The 16,815-nt window shown below is 38.2% G+C and overlaps 1 protein-coding gene across 4 annotated transcripts in view; it reads right to left on the bottom strand.

Annotated features, from left to right (window-relative positions):
• Window positions 1–366: 366 nt before the first annotated feature.
• Window positions 367–16,815, bottom strand: part of LOC149205398 (RING/U-box protein) — a 221,736-nt gene continuing 205,287 nt past the window's right edge. For all 4 annotated transcript variants that reach the window (XM_089395040.1, XM_089395039.1, XM_089395041.1 and 1 more), the window contains one exon: window positions 367–842. In XM_089395040.1, the coding sequence (XP_089251166.1) occupies window positions 627–842 (216 nt within the window). In that variant the 3' untranslated portion in view covers window positions 367–626. The remainder of the gene's footprint in view (window positions 843–16,815) is intronic.

Genomic DNA, 16,815 nt, shown 5'->3' with positions numbered 1-16,815 from the left:
ATAGTCATTATTGTAAATATTCATTTCCTCTAAAAAGCCTGGTCGACCTACAGGCAATTTCTGTATTTGTTATATGTATGTATCATTTTTGAAAAGAGTATCACCTCTCTAAAAACAAAGAAGGAATTTTCCTTGTCATGTTATCTCCAAGACTTTGAACAGTATTAGGGATCAACAGTTACCACACAAAGTTTCACTAAAAACCAAAAAGACAGTCCATTACTTGGTTGTTGATGGCAGCATGACATTGCTAGAAATTCAAACCCGATTTTATATACGGCAATGAACATATTTAAGTCAATTTCATCTTTTGAAAAACAATGTAACAGTCAATTTATTAGTATGACTTAACATGTGACATAAATGAAACGAAAGGGCTGCCAACCATTTACAATTGATTAACCACAAAAGCTGAGAGAAACTGCCATGCCAACAAGCATGTTCCTTTCTGAGTGATACTTGTATAAATTCATTTTCAAAATGACTGACAAAGATGCATCACACAATTTTGCCAGAGCTTTAACAACTTTAAGACTTTGAAAGGCATTGAAAAGCAACTTTAGCTTCCTTCTTTATGAAACTTTTGATTTTAATATTCAAACACATGGTATGAACATATGCACATATCAATTATTTTCCTTTTGCTTGAAAGCTTGCAAATATTGTTCAGAGAGCTTTTTAACTTTATTTCCCTCTGTTATAAGGAAATCTGCACTTTTTGTATTACGATGATATTTCATAACCTTCTCAACTGTCTTACCAACAGCCCATCGATACTGCTCTACTGTAACTACCCCACTTTTACAGAGAGGTCTTATATGTTCCTTGATGTATGCCTCCACCTGGATAATGCCATTAAGAGAGCATGAATCAGCCAAAACATTTTAAATAAGAGAAAATGTACCAAATACAACATCAACCATAGCAAAGCACCTGATATGGTTACATTAAAAAATCATACTAATATGAAAACCATAATATATACATGTACAGAAATAATATGATTAAAAATTTCTGTATTTGAAGAAATCAAATATGGCCAAAACAATAGTATACCCAAAATATGGACAAAATATTATAAGATACAGCTGACATATAGACTGCATTTTCCATATAGACTGCCAGATACAGCCATGTCCATATCCCTGCGGATATTTCATATTTGAAGGCCAGATACGGCTGTATGTTGTAGCTAGTGTCTCGTTTAAAGTCCCTAGTTATGAGAGGACTGAAGGATCCCTTTCAAAATATGAAATCATTGATGTCATGGAGAGGTACATAGAATTGACGGGATCTTGGACAGAGACAGGACGCACTAATGTCAGATGATTGCGTAGATGGGAAGGGAAGATCTAATTAATTTTCTGATTTCATGTCCTAGATTTAAAATGTTCCTCAAATCCATGAATGCTTCCTTTCCTGTTAAGGGTGCCAATCTTCTTTGCAATGTTCGTTATAGGATTCATTCAGATACGGCTGTATGTTGTAGCTAGTGTCTCGTTTAAAGTCCCTAGTTATGAGAGGACTTAAGGATCCCTTTCAAAATATGAAATCATTGATGTCATGGAGAGGTACATAGAATTGACGGGATCTTGGACAGAGACAGTACGCACTAATGTCAGATGATTGCGTAGATGGGAATGGAAGATCTAATTAATTTTCTGTTTTCATGTCCTATATTTAAAATGTTCCTCAAATCTATGAATGCTTCCTTTCCTGTTAAGGGTGCCAGTCTTCTTTGCAATGTTCGTTATAGGATTCATTCAGAGGACGGGGTATTGGCATAACACATGTTATCTAATGAAACAATTGACTGAATCGAAGACAATAGTTAGCACTTTAATTAGGCAACATCTATTTTAGATAGACTGCCTCATATAAAGGAGGAAAACTTGGATTTTGTATGTAACTGACCATTAGGGTTCTACAAAAGTCTATTTGAGGGCTGCTGTCAAAGATTTTTGTAATCCTGATCTATGCATATGTAAATATCAATTTTAGTTGGTTTTGCTAAGTAATACAAGGGTGATCTCATTTAGTGTGAACTTTTGTGCATTTGATGATGAATCTCAACTTTCTCTATCTCAATGACTGTTTTCATTTGAACTTCCGTGTTCTAAGTTAAGCTTAAGCTCAGACTTATGGTAACTCTTGTTGGGTTCCGAGTACCCTGATATTTTAAGAGGCATTCAGCATGAACTCTCGTCTTGCTAGGGATTTTGTGTTTGCAGAGTGTTTGTATCGAGCATATTAAAATCTATAAGAGAGAGATTAAATGGAAACACCAACAAATCCTGAAACCCACAATAAATGGAGAAATAACAGTTCTATGGCAGCACACTCAGAGAGAAAACATGCCCTAGTAAAAGTGTGTTGGAGAGAAATCTACAATGATAGCCAACATAACTACAAAAATAGCGCCAATGCTAATTATAACTGTTAGAGAATTACCAAGCACAAGAGAGAAATCAACTCATGAACCATAGAAAATGGCAAAGCCCTTGGGAACAAATCACTTTGATAAAGAACGAGGCTCATAAGCTAAAAAATGATCAAGATGGTTTACAAGAAAATCGTATAAATGACACCTGAGTGTGTATTTATAGCATATACACAACTCAAGAGGTAGGGCATGCTCCGAAGAGGGTAATGTCCCATATAACAAGATGACTAGGTCAGGCTTAACCAAAACCTAGTTTTACAATAAAAGATTATAACTTGGCCTTAGCTACATACATTGGTAATTAATAAGGGTTCACTGTAGCCACATACGAGGATTATAGAATTCTCAACGCACACCCCCACACAACACTAAATGTGGGGAATACAGAAGAATGAAGAAATATAGATGCATTAATAATTAATAAGGGTCCATTGTAGCCACATATGAGGATTATAGAATTCTCAACACTAAAGAAGGGGAATACAAAAGAATGAAGAAATATAGATGTGAGTGTGTTTATGGATATCCATCTCAATACAGGCCACTGTGAATACCCAATTTAAATACAACCGAGAGGGCTTGAACGCTGAAAGTGGGTTTATGGATACCTGACTCAAATACAACTGAGAATGGGTTTATGGATATCTGACTCAAATACAACTGAAAATGGGTTTATGGTATCCAATTTGAATATAGCTTACCTACATACATTTGAGAGTGGGTGTATGTATACCTAACTCGAATATAATTTGGCCTTAACCAAGATACATGAGTGAGTGGATTTATAGATACCCAACTCAAAATAGGGTACGCCTTATTCACAATGTTCTCCCTTAATTTGAACATGAGCTCTTGAATAACGTGCCCACTTAATAATGAACAATGGCCATATAGGAAAGGAATGGTCTCCCTTGAATGCCACATCTCCCACGTCAACATTGTTCTACAAGCTGGTACAGGTGGCCTTTGGTAGGGGTATTGAAAAAAGATCCACTAAAGCATTAAATATTAAATCCATATAGAAATTGACTATTTTGATGCTGGTTAGTAGCATGTCTTACTGTTTTTTAGCTGTTTGAGGGTAGATCTTGTTGATTTTTTTGTAGCATCGGGAGGTATTCGCATGCCAAAGAGGTCTCCATGTCAGCCTAAGAAAACTAAAATAATTTATTTATTTATTTTTGGAGCACAAGTTGGCCCAGCGAAGTGAATTTTAGCCCATTTGACGAGTATAAATACGAGATGTGACATTTCATTTTTATCATCAATTAAGCAAGTTTCTTCTTCATTTCTGAGATCTCTTGGACAGCCACACGTGAGGAGAAAAGGAGGACAAATTGACTGTTTTTGACCGAGCTGTTTCTCTCTGTTTGACTGCAGTTGACCACAGGCCTAAGTTTGACCAGTTTGACTACAGTCAACCACAAGATGACCGCAGGAGCTGCAGGCCAAAGTTTGACCAGTTTGACCGCAGTCGACCACAGGTTGACCACATGAACCACAAACCGAAGTTTGACTGCAGTTGACTGCAAGAGCAATCTGGCCAAATTTGACTGGTTTTGACCAGCTTTGATTGGTATTTTTTTGACTTGGACATTGGCACAGATTTCTAGATGGATATGTAAACCTTGCTGAAGAATAATTTCTCCTAAAAGAAAAGTTGTCGGGTTTTCTCACAAGGTTGGGTTTCCCAGGGTAAAATTATTGCCTCTAATGTGCATGGTTGTCTTTCTATGATCTTTACTGTTTCCGCGGCATTTACTGTTGAGAATTTTTGTGTATAATTGCTCAATGATATTAGTGGCATGAGATAAATTGTTTGAATATCATTAGGCAGTAATTATCAGATCAGAAAATTGGTTTCTACTGTGCATCTTGTAGAAAACTCAACATGGTATCAGAGCCTTGTTGAAAGAGCAACCATTTAAGTTAGCCTAAGAAACAAGTGTTCCGCAGCTTGACTACATTTGTTGATCTCTTATGGCACCAAGTCTCAGCGTTGAAGACAGGTTAGATAGTGCCATCAACTTTAGATCTTGAAAGACCAGGATACTCCTTACCTTGGAAGAGAATGAGCTTCAGGATCATGCAGAGAAAGTCATTCCAGAGCCAGAGAGTGCTGAGGAGAAAGCCAACTATAAGAAGAATGAACCCAAGGCCAAGAAAATCCTGGTAGATTCCATAAAGGACCACTTGATTCCTCATGTTGCTGCATTAAAGAGGAAGTATATGATGCTCTGACAGAGTGAGAATAACAACACTCACAAGAAGCTAACCTTGAGAAATCGTCTCCACGATGACTAGATTAAATTCCGTTGTCTTGTATCCTGTGAGAGTCTCCCAGATCAGAGATGAGCTTGTTACAGTGACTCTCAATAGATTCCCTTTCTCATGGGAGTCATTTATTCAAGGAATTCATGCACGAGAAAAACTGCCCAAGTTTGATAAGCTATGAATTGGATGTGTCCAAGAGGAGGCCTAATTCTTGTTCAGAAATAGCTTGCAGAGTCCACAAGATGAAAAGACTCAAGCCTTTGCAACTCATGCAAGGAAAAGGAAAGGAAAGCAGCATGCATCAGCAGCTGATGTGTTAACAAAGATGAGCATCCACTACGAAAGAAGACAAGGATCTAAGCTTGATGAAATTGCAGATGGACTTCATTAACTTTTGCAAGGAGGTGAGGATCAAGAGGGAGTTGATTGTTCCTTACAATCCTCAATAGTTTCTTCCTTAATCAAAAGATAAGTACTTCATATTTCTCTCCCTTGATTATTATTATTACTAATATTAGTATTTTTTGGTAAGTCTCTTGTCCTTGTATTTAACATGGTTATAATTTTTTTCTTCCATGGCCTCATGAGCGGAGTTTTGCATAAAGGAAGAATTGTGAACACTGCTAAGGTGATGATTCACGTAGCAGATGGCAGCATCGGAAGTACAAAGCAAAGTTCGTGGCAAGGGGGTTCTCCCAGAAAGGAGTAGATTGAGGGAAATTTTTGCTCCAGTCACCAAATGGTGAAGTTCTTGTATGGCCTAACTAGTAAGAACTCGAGCATAGACTCAACAAGAGTCATTGATGTTCGAGAGGGAGGATTATACAGATTGTTAGGACATCCAGGACCATGCCAGATGACCAAAAGAGCTTCAATTGCGAGGAACCAGATAGTCAGGCATAATGGAAGGAGTGGCCTTCCAAGAAGATGTCATCAATTTGTCAGATGCTCAAAGACAAGAGGTCTCTAGGAGCTATATGCCTTCTATAAAAGGATCTTGTCAGACAGAAGAGTATGCTTCAGTGTCAGAGGGACCAACAGTGGCAGAAGGGCTTGCTTATGTGACAAAAGGAACAGTCTGGATGGATCTGCTTCAGTGTCAGAGGGAGTTGGCCTCAGAGTTTGAGATGAAGAATCTTGGCCTGATGCATTATATCTTGGGGTTAGAGGTGTGGCAAAGATTTGATGAGATCTTCCTCGGACAAAAGGAAGTACATTTTCCAGATTTCGAAAAGATTCAGTATAATGGAATGCAAGTCCATGGCTACATCTATGGTGACCAATTTGAAGAAGTTGAGTGATTCCGCTTCAGATTCAGATTTGGTAGATCCCACAAAGTACAAGCAGTTGATTGGATCCTTGATGTACCTGGTTAAGACTAGGCCGAATATTTTCTTTGCAATGAGCACCCTAAACCAAGTATATGGTTGAGCTAGGGCATGTACATTGGGTTGCAACGAAGCATGTGTTGAGGTACCTATGTGGTACAGTTGGATATGGTTTGAGATATGTCTCAGGTGGCGATGTGAGGCAACAGGGATATACAAATTCAGATTGGGCTAGGAGTGCAGAGGACACAAATAGCACCTCGGGGTGATGCTTCAGCTTGGGATCAGCTATGATATCTTATTTTAGCAGGATACAGACTTTTCCACACCCAGTACAAGGCAGAGTATATTGCAGCCAGCACTGCAAGTCAGGAAGAAGAGTGGCTTCGAAAGTTACTTGCAGGGTTATTTGATTAGTTCGAAGTACGTTGAGATCTAATATCACATCATTTGAGACATGGTGCAAAAGTGAGCAAGTTAGCTCCAATATATATCCACAAACGAGCAGATTGCAAACATTCTCGCCAAGCCTTTGTCTAGAGAAAAGTTGTATACTTCGGAGACAAGCTTGGCATGATGTAGAATGTGTCCCTCATTGAGAGGGAGTGTTGATGTCTTTGCAGGATCAGCTAGACCATCTCCTGAGAAGTTAAAAGGACTGGGCTAAGTCCATGGAAGATGGATACATTCACCTAAGAAGCTAGAAGGACTTGGCTAGGTCATTTAACCAAGAGTGAATGGCCTTGGGCAATTCTAGAATTGGACAAAACTTCTCCTAAGAAGCCAAAAGGACTTGGCTCGATCATGCTAATTTGACCAAAGGTGATAGATGAAAATTCACCAGAGAAGCCATAAAGAGCTTTGGTTGGGCCATGTTGATTTGGCGAATGACGAATGGTCCAAGGGCAAATCTTCTCCTAGCCAGAAGGACTTGGCTAGGTCATGCTAATTTGACTAGAGGAGATATATGAAAATTCACTTGAGAAGACAAGAAGGACTTTGGTTGGGCCGTGCTGATTTGGCCAGGGGTGAATGGTCTAATGGCAGATCCTCTCCTAAGAAGCCAACAGACATGGTTGGGTCATGCTGATTTTGACCAAAGGATATTGATATATTTACCTGAGAAGCCATGAAGGACTTTGCTTAGGTGATGTTGATTTGGCCAAGCATAAATGGCTTCGAATACTCACATTGCCTGCTCTAGGATGGAGTGATCTATAGGCGTGCATACATCAACATAGCAAGCTCATGAACTTTTCTTAAGGAAGGAGAAATTTTAGCTAAGGAGAAATTTGTTTGTAGCTAAGGAGAATACCTCCCTCGCTAAGAGGGACTATTGATTTTTTTAGAGCATTGAGAGGTATTCCTGCATGCCAAAGAGGTCTCCAAGTCGACCTAAGAAAATTAAAATAAATATATATATATATATATATATATATATATATATAGATAGATAGATAGATAGATATTTGGAGTGCAAGTTGGCCCAGCCAAGTGAAGGGGTGTGTCCCTTGGATTATTTTAGCCCATTCAACGAGTATAAATACATGATGTGACATTTCATTTATCATCAATCAAGCTTCTTCATTTTTGAGGTCTCTTGGATAGCCATACGTGAGGAGAAAAGGAGGATGAATTTACTATTTTTGACTGAGTTCGACCGCAGTAAACCGCGGGCCAAATTTTGACCAGTTTGACCGCAGTCAACTGCAAATTGACTACAGTTGACCGTAGTACCTACAAGCCGAAGTTTGACCAATTTGATTGCGGTTGACCACAGGAGCCGTATGGCTGAATTTAACTAGTGTTGACTGGTTTTGACCAGTGTTATCTTGTTATTGATTTTGACTAGGTTTGAGTAGTATTTTTTTTACTTGGAAATTGGCATAGATTTCTAGACAATTTGGATTTGTAAACCTTGCTGAAGAATAATTTCTCCTAAAAGAAAAGTTGTTGGGTTTTCTCCCAAGGTTGGGTTTCCTAGGGTAAAATTATTATCTCTATTGTGCATGGTTGTCTTTCTATGATCTTTACTATTTCCATTGCATTTACTATTGAGATTTTTTGTGTATAATTGCTCAATGATATCAGTGGAATGAGATAAATTGTTTGAAGATCATTAGGTAGTAATTATCAGATCAAAAAATTGGTTTCTACTATGCATATCATAGAAAATTCAACAGATCTATCTCGATATGTGAAGTATCAGCTATTGATATGCAAATTTGAGTATTTTTGGGTTGATTTGGGGCAGATTTCTCAAAATCTGCATGTTTCTCAAAGATACGTGGTTGCTACCACTGTCTAGAGCCATCTATATTTTTGCACTCTTTACTTGTATCTATGGCTTTGTTGTCCAACATCATGCTAGAAGGTAGCCAAAAGTTCTTTGGGAAGAAGTGCAATACGTGGAATTTCTTTGGGAGGAGCTTAATATGTGTTCAGGTAGTCCGATTATGAGGCACGACCACCATCTAGATGTCAACTTTAGCAATCACAAATGCTACATAGTTGACAAAAAGACCAAGAAGATTGTTGCTCTTGGTGTGGAGGATTGTAATATCCCAAATGGAATATTTTGTGGAAATCCAACTCAACCAAAATTACCATTGCCATGTAAAAATATAACCAATAGAATACAACAAATTAACAACAAGATGAACAGGAACAATCTCAACTTTTATTATAATGGGAAACTGGGGTTTACATGCTGATACAACAAAATAACTGAGATGGAAAATAGGCCTCAAGAATCTGCTCCAATGCTATGTTGCCCCTCCAAACTGAATTGAAATGCCACTGCTAAGCTCTCCTGTGAATTCTAGATGAATTCACAAAGGGGAGATGGGTACTCACCCAATCTCACTAAAACACCCAAGGGTTTCCATCTTGGGGCTACTGAAGTAGAGAATTGGGTTCTCAAACCTCTCACACAAAACAATGCTCAAATCCAAGATGTCCTCTAATGGCCTCCTCCTCCTCTTATTATAGATTTTATGGACCCCTCTAGAACCTCCTATTTTATTATTATTTTAATCATTAAGCACATTTCCCTCTTTTGATTTCAATTAAAATATATGTTTTATGTGGGAAAATGGTAAATTGGCCACCATGCCCCTCCTCAGGCCACTGAAAATCAAATCTAACCATCCCGTGTTGTAGATCTTCTCGTTTCGGTTCCAACAATCTATTACACTAAGGTGTTTTGTCAAGTATTCCTCTCAAAATGCCACCTTAAGTGTAATTGATTGAGTTAGGCACAATAATAACCTCATTTTACATGAATTATCAAAAAACAATGGAACGAGAAGCAAGTTGTGTGGAATCAATCCTGATGATGGAATATGGCAAGTGAACTCCTCCAAACCCCATAAAACATCTCCAAAATCCCCTGGGCCTGCTAATGAAGTAAATCTGCACCTATGACCTATTTGCCCCCAACTTTGAAAGTCCATCGTCACCATGCCATAAGGAACACCAAAAAAAGGAACATCACAAATCCTCCCTCCCCAAGATTGTTTGCCCTCCAAACCTATCGACCAGTCTGGTGACCCAATGCAATTGAGACCCAATGCCTGGATCCCATACAAACCACTAGGTGATGTTATGCCTTTGTGTTAACCCATCTTGAACGGACCCCTCAATGCCCAGATCCCAAACCAATATCTGACTGAACCTGTCATCAACAAAACCCCCTGGATCTTAATACTAGCAAGAACAAGCATCAATGCTCCATTACTCCTATTGTGCTATAGCTCCAGCTATGAATGTTGCTCCATCAACCGTGTACCAACTCATTACCTCGCTCTAGTCCAACCCTTGGCATAGGCCAAGGCCAGTCCCACTATGTAGAAGCAGGCCTAAAATGTTGGACAGTTGTTGGCCTGCCTCCCACTGCCAACTGGAGGATGTAGTACTCCTTGTGTCTAAGGGCCCCTGCTACACTATTCTCCCAACTAAGAATATCGTTCTACCAATCTGATACCAAGTCATGATCTCCCACCAATCCATCTTGTTGGAAGGATCAGATGTATGTGCACCTGTATAGGGTATGAGTCCACTGTGTTGTACCATGCTTAACTCATGAAGCTCTGCCCAACCAATCAACTAGATATGTCTAGTAATCCCTGCCCCTCTCCCTATAAGTGGACAACCCGTGTTGCACGCTCTGTCTATGTACTCCTGGAAAGGGCTGCTACCTGGAAATACTGCAACTTTGCTAGTTGCCACTACATCTAGTTGCACCTCGTCAATGGGTAGACCCAAAGATGGATGCATCACAATCCCAAAAAGGGCCTCCCTCATTTGACGGGAAACTCCATGCTCTACTGGTCCACTAGTCAACTACAAAACTGTCCTGTTAGGTCCCAACGCCTCCTGATGACCAAAGTCTAAAAATACTACCTCCCTGCTAGAAACCTGCACATTTGTATGCCCATCATCAATGGCTAGCCCCAAGGACTGTTGCTCATCTTCCTCCATCATGCGCTCAATATGAACCACTAGCTGACTCTCCAAAAATGGCCCATCATGCATACTGTGTTCCATTGTGTGTCGTACGTGTTGACTCATCAAAACATGGATGTGGATCTGGGTTGTTGTCAGCATCTCTATGGATCTACTCAAGCTCCTCTATGTGCTCACCATGCTAGATCGCCATTGATAGCTCATCTCCCTAGTCTGCTTCCTACATGGAAATAATCTACTGCTCATCAAAGCTATCCGCCAGATAGTTATGCATATCACGACTGCGACCATCATCCCCACATGCTTGTTGATACTCTTCCAAACTAAGTCACCGGATTCGTCCTAAACGCCCTGCGAATCTCGAATCCGGCGAATCCGACACGATTCGGTCCGGATTCGTGTCCAAATCACAGGACACGCCGTGTCCGTTTCGGACACGTCGTGTCTGAGGGCGTGTCGCGATTTTCAAAAGCGTGTCGCGATTTTAGGACACGTGTCCTGTTTCCAGGACTCGCTAAGCCCAGCGCGGGAATGAAAAGGGCGTGTTTGCTCATTAAAATTGTCATTTGGCAAGTGATTTGTGCTGTTGGCAAGTGATTTGTGTTGTTGGAGCAAGAAGTAAAGCATTTTGGTAGCTTCATGATCAAGTCTAGGCCCTAGTATTGATATGCTATTCATGGTAATGTTAAATTCTTAAAGTAAAAGTGACATTCTCCTTAATCTTCATTTTCATCCTTTTACTTAAATTTTTAACATTACCATGAAATGACTCAGGATGTTTGAGAGTGGTTCCGGCCTCATTGGATTTCATATGGAGAAAGTAGAATTTTAGATTTCATTCAAAATCCAGCAGACTTATCAGTTTTTCAGGATTTTAGAATTGGGGGATTGCAATGTTTCCATTGAATTTTGTCATGTATTAGGGTATGGAACTCGTATTTAATCAAGAACACCAAACCAAGAGCTTCTGAATATGTCGCTCCCACTCCCGTTTTCGCTCCTGCTCCTCGCTTTCGCTCTCGCTCCCAAGTAACACTGTTCCTGATGATATGGGTCTGGACACCACTGTTGAGTTGGCATTGGCCAACATGGATCTCAATGATCCAGTGCTAGAGCTTGTTAGATTTGATGACTTAGAGGGGTCAACCTCCATACCAGCAGATGCAGAGGCGACTATGGATACAGCGGAGTAGGAGGATGTAGAGGAGAGCAGTGGGGACCATGATGATGGGGACAGTGATGCTGATTCTGATGTTGATTGATGCCTTGAGGCTTGTATACCTGTGGTTGTTTTATATTTTCTATTTCTATTTGCCATTGGCATTGCACCAACACTACCTATGTAACACATTTTGATTTGATAACTTAATGAGAAAACTACAGTTGTCAGTGTGTTTATCTTACTATCTTGTAGTTGTAAGTTGTCTTTCAGTTATGAATTATGAATCATGATTTAAATTTTTAATAGATTTATCATTTATGTGACCAGTACCACTGACATTTATTTGAATTTTGTATGTACTATGCATGCTAATAGCTATAGATGAAGATCTATGTTTGAAATCAATAAATTTGTATCATTAATTAAAATTTGTGTAAGAAATATGATAATATCTAATTTTTAGTATATATATGTATATTTTTTAATATATATATATATATATATATATATATTTAATAAAATAATATATAACGTGCCCTGTTCCGGGGGGTCAGCGTGTCCGAATCCGACACCATGTAAGATATGGTCGGATTACAAGATATGGTCGGATTCATTTCTTCTTCCTCCTCTTCACAATCTATGTAAAAATATTTCTTCTCAGGACATTTATGACCTTTAGTGTATTTGCTCACAAATGCAACAAAGCCATTTTTCTCTTTTTTCTTCCAATTGTTGTGGTGTAAACCTTGTAGGTTGTGGAAGGCTACGAGCAAAAGCATTTCCATATTTATAGTTATGAGTGACAGGATTCCTTGTTTCCATAATTCCACTTTCAATTTTTCTTGCCAACTTGAATGCCTTCTCCAATGAATCAGGTTCCCAAAGACAAACCTCATGTTGAATGTTATCCTTTAAAGTCGCTATGAAGACATCAATCCTTTGCTTCTCTGGAATATCATTTACCCTTATATTCAATTTTTGGAAGTCCTCAATGTGCCCTTCCATTGACCCCTTTTGTTTGAGATTTATCAATTGGCTAAATAAGGTGTTGCTCTTTGTATCCTCATAATGTGCCATTATTTCCTCCGTGAGAATTGACCAGGTGACAAGTGGTTTACAAGAACAAAGCCCTCTATACCATACAAACTGATTTGGTTCTAAATATAAAGATGCAATATGTACCTTTTGTAACAGGTGTACATCATGTAGATCAAAATATTGCTCCATCTGTAGTATCCCATTTACCGGATCCTTGCCATCAAACTTCCGCATATCGCCTTTTCTTGATTTTAGGATCTCGATGTTGAAACGACTGTAACTCTGTAATTTCAGATCTCCAAGTTTTGAAATTATAACCTGTAGTATCCCTCTGCGTCATCTTTCCAATGCCACCAGTCTTATTGAAATTGGATTCTCCAAGAAAGAGTTATGCCCAATCTCCCAAGATGACCTAATTATATCATTTTTTTAGTAGAGCGAACTTGTATGACGTTCCACATGTCACTGTTTCGACCTTCGGATCTGAAAAAGATACACAGAAAACTAGAATCCGTCCTCTTTTTGTAACTTCTTACGAAATTTCAATCTGATACCCAGAGAGAAAGTTACGGCGATTTTCCCAAGGTCACCTGCTAGGAATGTTATTCGGGAGTCTGCAGAAACCCTAACTTCCTCAAATCATATCTCCGAAATTATAGCGAGACAAGATCTGAAATTCGGACCCGAGGTTCAGAACGATTTCAGCTCAAATGGGTTTTTTTTAGCTTCTAAAACGTTGCAGAAAAAATGTTATAGCGAAAGTGCCATGATGACTTGTTTGGAGCAGCGAAACCCTAGAATCCAAAGCTCTGATACCAAATGTTATGAAACCAGCTCACAAAAAGATAAAAAAGAAAGATCAACGCCTTAGAAGTCAACCTATTCGAGGGGTCAACCTCCTTTACATTAAACAAATGAACAATTCTTGGACCCTACAAATGACAAGACCTCTTTTCTATATATAGGAGTCTAAGGGGTCATAATATAATCAGAGTGTCTCCCTTACAAAAATTGATCTTTCGCTATAGGTAAAACCACATGGCCAACAAGGATGAAAAGGATGCTCCCTTCTTTCATCAAGCATACCTAGAAAATGGAATAAAGACTGACAACCACTGCTAACAAGGTAATACATCCTCCACAATTCATTTATGCTCCACACAATGAAAATCAACCCTATTTCTCCTGGTGTATAGGAATTTTGGGACTGATCTATAGCAGTGATGTAGTGAAAGAGAAGCTCTTGAATATCTTAAGTTCATTTGAGTCTTGATCGTAGCCTTCCATTGCATCATTCTTGCATCATTGCACAACATTTCATTTGCATTCGAATATTTCTCTTTCTCTCTTATTGTGTTAGCGTTGTAATTAGCATATTGCATCTTTGCATAGCATATCATAGATATTCTCATTGACTTGCATTTGCATCCTTGCTTTGTCATTATTGCATTCTCGAGAATCATTGTTAGCAATCTCTATACTTTCTTATGCTTGTTATGAATTGTGCTTAAGAGAAATTGCATCTTATATCTAATTGTCTCATAGCACAAGTAAATGAGAAAATATTCTCTAATTGTTGAATAACATAAGAATATTATTTGCTCCAAGTTCACCTCTCAAGAAGAATCTTTTGAAGTGATTAGAATTTCTAATTGTGTCTCATTAGAATTGTTCATCTTGCTTCATTTGAGATAATCTTTCAATTGCTCTCTTAAGTGCTTCATCTAATTGCTCTTATATTGAATATGATTATAAGCACTTGGACCTCAAATAACTTGTCTTGTACTTAATTTACTTAACAATCTCATTGAAGCTATCACTCACATCTTGCATTTTCATCCTCAGTTAGAAGTTCATTTCTAAAACATACCTCCAAGCATAAGCTTGGTTGTAAAAAGATACGACCACCTTCTTCAAACAATTTGAGGACTCTAGACCCTCATTTACAGTTAACATAGGTAACCTTGCAGTTCTCTTGCGAGAAATCCCTTGTAAGAACGGACGCATCTAGGTGGTTGGAACCCCACAGGAAGTATCGTTAATGATGCCATAGTAGGAATCACTTAGATTAGGCATATAATTAAAAGTAACCAAGAATTTTCATCTCACATAGCTCTAGGTCCTGCACTTCATACAGGATAGAACTTGCATATTGTAGCAACTGTTCGTCCGATAACTTGGCATTTTAACTCATATTGTGCAAATAATTAACCTCCTAAGGCACTGGTCTGTAAATTGTGATCTTAACAAATCTAATTGTCTTTCGGTAGAAATCACATAAGAGAAATTTCTCTTATGTGATTTCTATCGAAAGACTTTGCTTAATTCATCATGGATCACAAAAGCTTGAATACAAAAATCTAATTGTGCTAAACAATCATACTTGCCTCTTAATTTCAACCAAGTTGCTAGGCCATTCAGTTGTGTCTCCTTAACTTCTTGGTTCCCAACAAGTTGTTCATCATCTTACCCATAGGGACTACCCCACTTAGTCTGTAGTAAGGAGATAGCTAGAACTGAGTGGGCAGGGATCAAAGTGAAAACCCCTAGCCTGAGTGTTGTCGCAATCCTATGTACAATTTGAGCGACAACAGGTTTCATTTCGGTATTAATGTTTTTATGTTCTTAGAATAGAAATTTCTATTACAACACTTGATATTATATAATGATTTTGATTCGTATTTGACTAGATATCTACTTGATTTTACTTTGTTTTATTGGATGTAGATTCTAGATTCTCACATTCCTTCACTGAAGCAACGTTTACCCAAGTAGAACTAGATGTTGACCACACGTGTCAACTACCCAAGATGCAGAAAACATGTAAGCAAATGAAAAATTTTTAAAGTCGCCATCATCATGCAACTTCCAATTTATCACTGTAATCCCTAATTATGCAGCCCTGTGGGCCTTTATTGTAAAAATGATTCTAGTATGACTATGAAGCCATGTAAAAAAATCTAGGTAGCCTAAGATTTCTTGCTAAACAGTTTCACTCCAGGGAGTTTTCTACCCTCCGCCAATTATTCGCGTTTCCGAACCCAAATAATTGGCAAAGTATCTCTCCCAAGCATCCCCCAAAGCTAGAGTGGGGCTTGATGGTAAGGTCTTGAGTGAATCCTAGTGTTATCGAGTCTATGTATTTTTATCATACTAGATCATTTGTCTTGTGTCGCAGAATTTGGTTGAGTCTAAGAGGTCATGTGCCTATTGTAAAATTCCCCTTCTAATGGGATGTCTATGTAATATCATGATGTTAAAAGTATTGTCCAGGAATATTTATGGTGGATGATTACTTATAATTAGACATCATCACCAAAATATTTTTTAGACCTACTTTGAGGGTGGAAAAAATGTGTAATCCCCTCTTCAGTCAATTTATTTATTTTCTAGCAAAAAAATAAAAAATAAGAAGAAAATTAATTGGCCAGAAATTAATCCAAAAATTAAAATGAGAGAAAATTAAATTCTTTCCAAGTGGAAAATCATCAAAAATTATTGAGGGCCTTTTTCAAAGTCAAAAATATGAAAGGACTCATTTCCAAAGCAAAAGATCCCAATCCATAAATTTGTTTAGGCCAGAAAGAAATTTTTCTCAAGGAAATCAAAAATTTGGGTCAAGGTGGTTATTGAATGGGAGAATTACTACAATTCTAATTTTTGAAGATTCTCCAATGGTCCAAAACCACCTAGAAGTCAAAATTCGGTGCATCAAGCTCAGCAATCAAAAATCAAGTCCTTTTGGAGATTTGTGCACCAGTTATCAAGGGATCAAATTAATTTGACAAGGATCAAGCAATGGATCAAAGAAACTAGTCGTTATTTCCACTTGGAGGGGTTTGATGCTCTCATTTTCTATATAAGGAAGCTATTATGCTCCTCATATCATGATGTACTCATCAAAAAATCATTTGATCAAGCTTTGAGTCAAACTCTGCTGGATGTAATTTTTCTTTTGGAATAATAAATCAAAAGTCTTTGGGGGTTTGTTCTTGATGGTGTTCCTCTTTTGTTTCTTGTGGTAATGTTTTTTTGGATCATGTTCTTAATGCTCTACTGAATAATATTGCACAAGTTATTACTTCATTAGCTTCATTAGCCTC

The sequence above is a fragment of the Pinus tabuliformis genome, chromosome 1_2, assembly GCF_031772625.1.
Source record: "Pinus tabuliformis cultivar Carrire ecotype Pingquan chromosome 1_2, CPIR1, whole genome shotgun sequence".
Taxonomy (NCBI): domain Eukaryota; kingdom Viridiplantae; phylum Streptophyta; class Pinopsida; order Pinales; family Pinaceae; genus Pinus; species Pinus tabuliformis.
This window is presented reverse-complemented; position numbering and strand designations above follow the sequence as displayed.